This window comes from Amphiura filiformis, chromosome 4 (genome assembly GCF_039555335.1).
Source record: "Amphiura filiformis chromosome 4, Afil_fr2py, whole genome shotgun sequence".
NCBI lineage: Eukaryota > Metazoa > Echinodermata > Ophiuroidea > Amphilepidida > Amphiuridae > Amphiura > Amphiura filiformis.
Genome location: NC_092631.1, coordinates 76,179,996 through 76,192,163, shown reverse-complemented (window position 1 = coordinate 76,192,163; position 12,168 = coordinate 76,179,996). Strand labels below are relative to the sequence as shown.

General features: G+C 34.6%; 1 protein-coding gene across 1 annotated transcript in view; it reads left to right on the top strand.

Annotated features, from left to right (window-relative positions):
- The window catches only part of LOC140151417 (uncharacterized), a 215,047-nt gene that overhangs the window by 93,816 nt on the left and 109,063 nt on the right, over positions 1 to 12,168 (top strand). The window contains 3 exon segments of the mRNA XM_072173749.1: positions 3,438 to 3,582; positions 7,714 to 7,786; positions 10,905 to 11,034. Of these exon segments, the coding sequence (XP_072029850.1) occupies positions 3,438 to 3,582; positions 7,714 to 7,786; positions 10,905 to 11,034 (348 nt within the window).

Sequence of the window (12,168 nt, the reverse complement as noted above, 5' to 3'; positions counted from 1 at the left end):
TACAGTGGATCCTAAAGGTGCGTAAAAAATTTATAGCTCGCACAGAGTTCTCTTGTGTAAATATATTACAGCAGTGAAAAAATCAAACGTGGGTGCAGTCGAGAATGAAAACAGCTACGGGGAGCCCAGTCGTAATGTAGTTGCCACCAATAAAGTGTCACGGTGAAATCGAGATGTGTCGTTTTTTGTTGTCACATCACTGAACCAAGTCGCATAGGTGGCTTTTTACATGTAGCTGTCACGTACCTGCATATCTAGCAATAACTGTTATATAAATAAATGGTTGGTTTCACTCGGTATGGATTGATATTGGAGGGATGACTGTAAGTTGACAGTCAGTAGAGGTTAAGGACAAGGTTTTTATGTTTGCAGTACGGTATAGAGATATACTAGTATAATAGAAATAAGGCGACAAAAAAACCCACCTGTTCACAGGTGGACGGAATTTTAATTTTTTTTTTCTGGAAGATAAATGACCCTAAAAAGAAAGCTTGAAAATCAGATAAAAATCTAAAAAAAATGTTGTAAATATATTTAATTTTGAAAATATATACTTCAGAAGCACAAAATGTTGAAGACAGAAGGTTAAGATATGTGTCATCCGGGAGTATAGATGGAACTTTTTGTTCATTACCCAAAATGGTAATATGCCTCATACAAAAGGTAATTAGAATTGTATCAAACAGTTTCAAATAAGATGATATCATACATTATCAAGCATATCCTGTTTTCCCAGTACTCCATCTACCAAGAATATGATTATGTGAATTGAATTTTCGATTTTTTATTTTGTTTAAATATTGTTCTATTTAAAATGATAAAATGTGTCCAAGAGGAATGTTGTAATCAGTTTTACAGAACAAAATCAGTGGGAAGAATATTAGAAATAACTGCAGCAGTGGGTGAACATGATTCCCTCGCATAGTTCCGCGAACTCAGCCTGTAGTTTTCACTTGAGTCAAGTTATTATTAGTCTTTCAAATGTCATCGCAACTGATTGATGAGGATAAAAATAAGTGAGAGTGTCATTGAAATTGTGATGCGGAGGAGGACTATCATATTATTTTTCAATAAATCCGTCTATAAATTAGATTATAACCTGTTATGAATTTGAAAAGGGCATTTATAAAATGACAAATTAAGCTAGTACCACAATCTATATGAAGAATGGTTTTAGTAATAACAATTTTGTGAAGTGTAATATGATTTGCTTTTCATCGCTGTGAATTATTTAGTTTACTAAATCCTGTGACTTCCTTAATTAAAAAACTCCCTCATAATGGTTTTTGATTGCAAAATTGTAAGTGTGTCAGAAAAAGAAATTGACTGTCATTGTTTCTTGCCATCATAATTTTTGTTGAATTCAAGAAATGCACATATTGATTTGGATTTCAATAAAGAAGTGTCTGACATAGTGAAGTCATTGCAATCTTTCTGTCATGAGGAAGAAGCTTATTTCTACACTGCTACACAAGTAAATGCTTCCATCATTGTGTTTGCTGAATATTTAAAAGCTAGGCTCACTCTGTATCAGTCATTTTAATCATTAGATAACTGTAAGAAAAATATATAGAGTACTGTATAATGGCATATTTTACCATGAAAATATTTGTGCAGTTTCCATCAATTTGAAAAGATGTAGATCACTATTGTAATGTAACTAAAGTGGTAATTTTTTCTCAAATAATTTTCTGCGCTGCAATCATTTCATACATTTTGTTAATTTTCATACTTGGCTTATAAATATTTTCACACATCTTTAATTACAGGGTGTCCCAGAAAAAAATACCAAGTGAATAAAAATGAACGTAAGTCGAGAAATAGACATCAGAATAAAAGAATTCAAAATGTAGCGCATAGCCTATTTTGTTGTGCACCACATACGAAAATTTTATTTGATTCGGTTGACTGGCTCAAGAAATGAATGATTGCATAATGCGTAAGCGTCCAATGCAGTTCATTCCAAGTTTGATCAACAGGCGCTTTTTTCATACTCGTTGTGTTCATTCATTGTGTTGAATGATCTTTCTTTCAAACTTGGAATGAAGTGAATTGACACATGCGTTATGTAATCACTCATTACTTCGCGATCAGTCAACCGATTCCAGTAAAATTGGTGTATAAGATGCAGAATAAGATGGGCTACACACTGATGTTTAGATTTTTGGATTCTGACTTACGTCCAAATTCATTTGCCCTGTAATTATTTCTGGGACACCCTGTACACACATTTGAGTATGTATTGAAATGGAGGAAATGAATGTAGGAACACAAGGTGCATTCAATCAGTGAATCATTTGTCTGTTGAACTTCTTGCTTCTCAATAAATCTGTCTATAAAATAAATGCGATTATATCCTGTTATGAAATGGAAAAGGACATTTATAAAATGACAAATTAAACTAGCACATCAAACTAAATAATGAACTAAACGAATGGTTTTAGTAATAACAATTTTGTGAAGAGTAATATGATTTGCTTTTCATCACTGAATTATTTAGTTGTCTTAATCCTATGACATCCATAAACTCCCTCATAATGAATGATGTTGGATTGCCAAATTGTATGTCAGAAAAAAGAAATTGACTGTTTTTGTTTCTTTCCATAATTTTTGTTAAATTCAAGAATTGTGCACATTGATTCAGTATTCATAAAGAAGTGTCTGACATAGTGTAGTCATTGCAATCTTTCTGTTATGAGGATGAGGCTTATGTTAAATGTAGCATATCACGGTAGTTTCCACACTGTTACACAAGTAAATGCTCCCAGCATTGTGTGTGCTGAAGATTTAGAGCTAGGCTCACTTTGTATCAGTAATTTTAATCATTGGATTACTGGAAGAAAAATTTATACAGTACTGTATAATCCCATATACACCATAAGAAATATATGTGTACAGTTTCTGACTTTCCGTCATTTTGAAACTGTGAATCGCTTTTTTTTTTTTTCAAGAACCTGTGAAAGTTATTATGTAATGTAACTAATGTTAAAATACACTTTTGCTCATACATAATATACTTTCACTCATACAAAGTACAAAAATAACAACCTGGTGAAAATTGTTGGTGGTTCACTAAATGGCAGGTGGATTATGATGATTTGTCTGCTGTGAAGTTAGTACATTTGTAAAATGTTGTAGGTTGAAACTTCCGCACATTACTTATACTATATACAGATTCACAACCCAGATCCTGAAAGTCTCACATGAAATTTTCATAAGCATTTGTAATAGTCTTAACATATATGTAGGCAAGATTTGTCTTGTCATGGTAAGTTAGATTTGCCTATCGTATGTTTTTGTGAAGTAGATTGGAATAGACTAGATCAACTTGCAATAATTGGATATTCAGGTAATCTTTTGTGATCAATTTTATTTAATGCTTCAAATTGTTTAATCAATTCTAATATATTTTACCCTTTTGTATTATAAAAACATAGGAAATTGGCAACCTGTCCAATCTTACGTGCCTGGATGTATCGGAGAACAACCTCGAGTGTTTACCTGAAGAAATTGGCGGACTAGAAAACCTAACAGACCTCACACTCTCACAGAATATCTTGGAAAATCTCCCAGAAGGAATAGGTAAGATAATGAGAAATGGGAGGCGTTGGTAGTGATTAGGCTATTCCACTTTCAATCTGTACACCCTATGGAAGACATGTCCTCAATCTCCAACATGGGGGGGGGGGGTAGATTTCAAATAGAACCCCCAATTCAGGTAACCTATTTGAAATTCAACTCCCTGTGTGGAAGATTAAGGTCATGTCTTCCATAGAGGTGTACGGATTTCAGTTGGAATTGCCCAATTAATCATGGTGTCAATTAGAGCGACAAAATGATGGATTATAATTAGTTTCTTTCATGTGTATGACAGAGGAGACTATGTTACATTACTTGTCGTGGACGATGCCTTTTTGTGCTAGTTTCCTCTGCCGTAGGTAAAGATAATATTGGAAATTTATTAATGCGGTATAGCAATGCAAAACTGCTGGAGCAAACATGTAAAAAAATTAACATGAAGGTGATGAACATAAATTTGATGGACTTGGACATCTTCTTTTCTTTTTCCCTCTCCCTCCGCCCACAAAAGCAGTTTTTGGAGTTAGGGTTAAAAATATACATTAGGGTTAAACTCTGGAAAAAGGACATTTGGAGTTGCTAGAGTAAAATAATATACACTTTTGTAAAACATTGATCATGGTAACTTTCTGCCTGTAACCTTGCATTCACTGTGTTGCTTTTAAATTTATCCATCCCAGGATTAATCAGCCAAGAGACTGGCATTTTGAGATGGTATCTTGCTCGTGGCAAACAAAGGAAAAGTTAGGAATTGTGATGGTGCTGATTAAGTTAAAATTGATACAGGATGAAGATGTTGATAAGCAGTATATATGAGCTGCGAGGACAGCGTTCTGGAGTCAATACACTTGTGATTATTCATTGCAGGTTGCATAATGAGAATCCATGGGATTGTTTCAGAGTTTGCACATAGTTAAAGGGCTACACCTTTTTGAAGAAAATAAGCAGAGCTAACAGGTTTTAATCTTCAGGGGTATTCTTTGATTAGACTGATGAAATTGTGTTTTGTATTTAATAGGCGTAGTTATTTTATTTTGCGAATTGAATATTCACTGGTTGATTTGATTATTGGTTTTTAAATTCCAGTACTTGTACTTTTAATATAACTGGAATGGTAAATGTCCAATTTTATCTTTTCTTTTGCTTTCTCATTAACCATTTGCAATATTTGCATATGTGCTTGTTCTATTGATGCAAAAATCTTTAACTTTATTGGGTTCTGATCTATCTTGTCTTTTAAGTCTAGAAGTCGGTGTTGCATGTATGTGAAACAATGATGTTCTTGTTCCCTACAATTAATTGATGCAACTTGTTCTGATTCAAGATCTAGGCACTCTAAGCCAAGGAGTATACTGGTCAGTATTTTGACCATCGCTTTTTCATCCTACACTTCAACCTGCTCGTGAAAGATTCAGTATGCATGTATTGTTGTCTGTGGAAAATTGATTTTACGGTATGAATTACAAAAATACATTTATCCTTGATACCTATTTCAATTTGCAATAGCAAAGTTGCATTTCTGTTTACATTGATGCATTTGGCATCGAGTTGTATTTTTCTTCCCGCATCATGTTGATTGGAAAATTGAAGTCTTGAAATCCCTTTCTGATTCGTAGTGTATCAGAGAATGGAATAATGGACCTCCGGGGTTTGGATCATTACAAATCGTAATGTCTTGTACTGAATGGCAAATTTTCGATATAATAAGTATGAGTATATGAAATTAAATCCAGCCTGGAGTATTGTGGAGAAGCCTAATAGGTTATGTTTTCTCTACATTGTATGCATAGTGTGTATAAATGATGATGGACATTGGTTATTTTGGACAAGTCAACAGTTGAGGAGTGGTTGTTGGTAATGTCATGCAACCTTAACATGTAGTGGGTACATTTATTGGGCGATTTTATTTGAAATACCCCTCCCACCACCTGAAATATCCCTTTAAATCATCAAACAAACTAAGTCGTCTTTCGGGAGAGCTTGACCTAATGGTTAGGATTCTTGCCTTTGGGGCATGAGGTCCCATGTCCATTCCTGACTTGGCAGTGCAGATTTGCTGCGATATCGACTTGGGAAAAATATGAAGTTAATTGGTAACATTTAGATTTAATTCACACTTCTGCTCTCCCCATGGTTCATTTAGAATTGGGTAAACAAGTCATAATAGCACTCTGTCCTTTGGAGGGGATGTTAAGCCTTTGGCTTGTGTACAGAGAGCCATACCTGTATGCAGTTGGCAGTCAGTTTAGAAGAGTAGGTTAACCCCATAACTGTTCCTAACCCATCTCAATGTTCAAATGGACCCCAACTGAAATAATGTAAAATGGTAGCAATGAAAATTTCACTGATGCCATTTCATCAATCCATCTGTGACAGTACAGGTAGTCAGCCCATATTATATCCATATTATCCGATCAATCCATTTTACATGAGATAAATGATCCTGTTGCATCTATTTATCACTAATAATATTCCTCAACTTACAAGGCCACATGGTGTGAGATAGTAAGAGAATAATAGCACTGTTCATTCCTCATTCCACTTTGGAGGGGATATTACTGTCCGACAGAAATGTTAATGGTAACATAATGCAGAAGCATGGATGGAGAACCTGTCAAGAGTTCAGCGACTCCATCTGTGTGTCTGCAATTAGGACCGTGTGTAATTTAGTTATAGCACTTACAACAGGTACTAAAACAAGATGTCATGAGTACTGGCTACTACATGCATATCATTATATTCTTCAGGGCCCTTGAAGAGGGAAAAAGATACATATGATCCCTTGCAGTCTGAATAGTCCATGCACCCAGTAGGTAGACATATAGTATATTGAAAATGCAAGAAATTGACATGCCAAACTATATCAACCCAAACAGCTATTCAATAATATAATTAAATTTGAAGACAAGACCAGCAACCTCTTCATATGTATCATATACGTAAGGCACTGCAGCCAAATTTGTTTACCATGGATTCTGCTTCAATACTTATTATTAATGAATTATTGATTAATTAATCGTAATTAATGGTAAAATTGTAAATAAACATAATTTTACACCATGTTTGCCATAAAGGAGACAAGCAGAAAAAGTAATGTGGGAATCGAACTCAGGACCTCGGATTTACATGACCTTTCCTTTGCCTTAACCACTTAAACTCTAATCCTTAAACATAACCCTAATCCTTATCCTTAAACATAACCCTAATCCTTATCTTTAAACCTAATCCTCATCCTTACCCTTAAACCTAATCCTAATCCTTACCCTTAAAACCTAATCCTTTAACCTAACCCTAATCCATAAACCAAACCTAATCCTAATTCTTTAACCTAATCCTTATCCTTAAATCAATCATTATCCTCAATCCTAATCCTTATCCTTAAACCTAATTCTTATCCTTCAATCTAACCCTATTCCTCATATGATGATGAGGCAGCTATTTTTAAGTCTTGCCAAACACACTTTCGGCAATGTATTGAAACCAAGAAATCATCAGACTGGATCTCAGAGGTGCCTAATAAGAAATTACCTTTTTTATTGGAAGTCAAATTCCAGTCTACTGACCTCTTGTTAAAAGTACAACTTCATATCTTATTCTGTATTGCATAGCTAATGGGAAACAGGTTATCAGATCACCATATGATAGCTGCTAAAACCTTAGGATGCAGTGTCTACAGGTTAAAGGATTGGTCAGAATTTGAAGGTCATCACCAAAACATTGATATCAATGTGAATGACAATGACACTTGCGACCACTTGCACTATTATTGGTCAAAATACACTCATTTCCAAAGGCATAGTTCAATAATCTCAATTCTCAAAATTTGACCTCAAGCCGTTGAGCATGACTTGAGAATGAGTTTCAGTACCCAGGCATTCAAAGGTCACTAAATAAAGATACAAAGATTTGAGGTTAAAGAATTGTGCCCTGACAGATGAGCATGTTTGAAATTTTAGTAATGTCACCTGCCAAAATTCAGAGAAATGCTGATCTGTTGATACAGAGAGAGACAGACACTCAAAAGTGCATGCTTACAAAGTTTTGCATTTTACAAATCAAAAGTATTCTGTTTAAATTACTCCTAATGTGTATGCTGTATTAATCATGTAATTTTCTTTTTGTAATATTTTACAGGCAAATTAAAATATTTGAGTATATTAAAGGTGGACCAGAACAGACTAGTAGTCCTCACTGCATCAATTGGAAGGTATGTATGACTATGAGAAACAATGGGCTATTCTAGTTGAAATCCCTACACCCCATATGGAAGACATGACCTTAATCTCTCACACAGGGAGTGTAGATTTCAAATGGAGTCGCACATTCAGGTAATACTATTGAAATTTGAAGGGTAAGGTCATGTGTTCCATCATGGATGTCAACTAGAATAGCCTAACATTGAAGATGATTTCAAGAAAATATTGCTCAAGTGTATAAACATTGAGTAATTAAATAGTGCATCACACTGCCACACCTACGCATGCTCATTAATCTATACAAGTCAGACTGCAGTGAGTTTATGAGCTTAATTTACTATTCGATAGTAAATAATAGCTTCATTGACTTCATATTTGTAGACTTGTATAGTACCTTGAGAATATCTTGATGTGATGCATCTGTCTTTACTGTCATATAAATTTGTTGAAACTGAACATTCTGAAGAATTGATAAATGTATATCTTGGGTTTTCGCCAGCCCATTCGGGGCTGGTACCTGTTTCAGGTTTGGGGTCAGTTTACTCAAGAGATTATATTTTTGTGGTTAAATTTTTTTTTTTTAAATATTTTAATTCGATTTGTTAGGAAAAGTAAGTATGTTTTGCCGTTTCAACGAACTAAAACGAGTGAGTATTACCAAAGTTATGTTTGAACTAATTAATTATGACTTTAAAAGTTTAAAGGCCTAAATGTAACAATAATAGTTAATATATATAGCATCATATGGTCAGCAGAAGAAAATCTGACATCACCTATGATGTCATATCAGTGTCCTTGACCGGGGTCCTTACTCCTTGACCACTGAACAGCGTGATATCATGTTGATAACAGATCTATAGAATCAAAATCTTCATCATATCCTCGGATCATATCACAGATTCTCAACAATCTGTGATCATATGGACCATATTGATGTGAAAGTAGTATCTATCATATCCTGTGTCGCTTTATGGATAAAAATGACTCAAAATGTTATTGATGAAATGGTTGCTATCATAAACATCAGTTTTGTCTTTTCAACGGAAAAATCCGATGCAAAATAAAGTTTTTAGGGCCTAGCTATAATATGGGCATAATTTATGCATATAGTATTGAACAATGTACCCCATTTGACATGCACTTATAGATAAATAAATTGTCTTACTTTATTAATTTAATAACTTCTTTATTATAAATAAAATGACACATAACTATTTGATTCATAAAATTACATTCAACAAAATGATTGAAGAGAAAACACACAAGGCACTAGGCAGACTGTTATAGAATGGAGTATGTAAGATGCCATGTCCATAGCTTCGCAGGAGTTTCCGACTAGCAATCAACATGATCAGCACATTCAGAAAAACACAGTTTAAGAGTGAAGATTGTAGTGAGTAACCAGTCCTTTATAAATGTGCTGGCCACTATCTATTATAATATAGTAGGCTTAAACTATACATTGCGAATTAATTAAGTTATTTTAAAATAAAATGTACATGTAAGTTAACTCAAACCGCAGTGTATATATCGAAAGCAGTGAAATCGGACATTCCTAAGCGAAGATATTGAGTTCGTAAGTTCTGGTATTACAAAATTGGAAATTGAGATATTGTGGGTAAAAAGCTGAAAAGACAAAAAACCCAACGACAACAACAACAACAACAAAACAAACAGACCAGAACAATTTGGAGTACATGTAATGAATTAAAAGAGTTGACATGAGATTAGGAATTAATGTTTTCTGCTGTTTCAGTGTGCATGTTCTCATCGTTGATGGTTTGGTGGACTGTCATGTAGATGTAAGCGTGATCCTAAAAATGCCTTTCACATTGACCAAAACTAATTACAAGACCTCTTCTACATTGAGGCTGGCTTTCCCTTTTAAAGGGAATTTTATTATTACATAATGTACATAGAATTTTAGTGGTCTCTTCAGAGAGCAATGGGATGTAAGTGGGTCTATTATTATTTAGTTGCTGATAATGATAATGCTTTAATTGACTCTGTATTTTTAGACTTGTACATTGTGCAATACCATGGACAAACATCAAGAGGAGCAATTAATCTTGACCCTCATATCAATATGTTAAAACCTTAATTTTCATTAAATATAGTTGAATTGATGAATGTTGTTGCAGTTTGTCACAAGTCTATATTGGAGTTGAAGAACTGTGTCTAGAAAGATTTGCATGTGTGAAGTCATAATTAGACACAATGTTCAAATGATATTTAGGCCTATATGATTTTACAATGTTAAAAATTATCATGATTGTACACAAGGAATTACATTCTCTGGACGAGTTAATAAATAAGATTAGGTGGATTTTATGATAGCAGTATATACATAAGCTCTCCCATATCATTCAGAATGCAAACGACTAATGCTACAACATTCGCATCGTACATTCACCTGATATTCAAGAAATATACTGTGTATAATAATTGCCCAGGGCAGACACATAGCATGTTTATATAGATTAACTGTGTTTTGCTAGTGAAAGGTGGAATGATTAATATTAGATGGATGCCACCATTAGCTACTTATTGCCATTGTTTACACAGATCACACACAGGTGGTTTTCGTAGAGCAGGTTAAGGGAAGCGGTAAGCTCGATGCCCATGTTGGTAATACGCGCATCATAATTATGCACCTTTTATGGTTTCATCAATTTGGGCTATTTACACAGAGGCCCCCTTTTAATATATCTAATCAACCAAGAAATGGGCAACTCCAGTTGAAATCCATGCACTCTCTATAAAAGACATGACTTTAATCTTCCACACAGGGAGTGTGAACTTCAAATGGGGTTACCTGATTGGGTGACTCCATTTGAAATCTACACCCCTAGTGTAGGAGATTAAGGTTATGTCTTCCATAGGGGGTGTATGGATTACAACTGAAATAGCGCAATAGTAGTTCTTATGTACAAAATGTGCTATCCCATTTTGCACTAAGTAACTTACTGCTATATATGTCTTCTTTACAGTATTGATAATGATGATATATTGATGATTATAATACGGTAATCAAAATAATAATATTGATATTGATGACAATAATAAAAATTCATCAAGTGCAAATTGCGACCAATATTGAATTTGTACTACTTGTTTATTCTTTTTCAGTTGCGAAAACATGACAGAGTTAATCCTAACAGAGAACCTCTTGCAAGAAATTCCCACAACATTAGGCAACCTGAAGAAACTCAATAATTTCAATATAGACAGAAATAGACTCACACAACTAGTTCCAGAGGTAAGTTTAAACAGTTGATCTACAACCCTGGCGAAAAACGTTGCCACACCAGAGCGTTAATTGGCCAACATCTTTCCCGGCTCCCTATTGCAATGGTGATTTGGACAAAATCATCATTTCTACATTACAGTCTGCCACATTGAAAAATGGGGGTGGGGAAGGGGAGAGTGTAAGCTGGATGTGCATTTGCAACTATACAAAGATAATGCAGAACTATCACATATTTAGCTCAGATTGCATGATTTTAACACCAGCACATGCTGGTGTGGTGTGACAACAAATTTCCGCCAGGATTGTAGCTCCCACCTTTATCAACTGATGGCAAAATGGAGGAAAGCAAGTAGATTATTGAAATTTGAATACTGCTTTACTAGATTAGGGTAAGGTTTAAAAGATTGTGATGTTGAGATTAGGATTAGATAATGGTTGAGAGTGGAAACCACTTTTAAGTTGCTCCACTGCTTAAAAGCCAAGGTATCACTTCTCGACATGAAGGTAGTATTATGCATAGGTCTGGTCACCTTCAGCCCATACAAAAATCATGTAACTCGTGAAACAGATTCATCAGGATTGTTTGTAGTTAATTTAATTGTGAAAGGTTCTAGAAACACCAGACCAGAGTGAACAAGACAGGAATTGAAATATTTTTGAATGAGTATCAGTTGATTGGATCTGAAAAAGAATCTTTTACAATTAAATGAAACATGTAACATATAGGGTTTCCATCCCTCTCATAACTACGTTTGTAGTCAGTAATGAATAGGTTTGATCAACTCATGCAATGCAAGCTGTTGCTTCACCATGACCCATAGGACCACATGTTGCAAAGTTGAATCAACATCCTAGTAGAGTATAAGCTGTCCTGGATAGAGATGCTACTGAAATTGAACTTGCATGCCATCTATTCTTCAGAGCCTTGTGTTCTGTATAGGTGCTTTGTTTTGTTGGATAAGAGTTAGAAAACAGTGCTTTTTAACACCCATAGCTTTATATAGCAGGTCCCGGTAGCAGGTAGCAGTGTGGTACGCTGATTGAGGTCTTTGCCTTTAGTGTGAGAAGTCATGGTTTAAAATTTCTGCAGGACCAAAAAGCAAAACACAATAATCAAGCCAAGTAAAATTCTGCTCTCCGTGG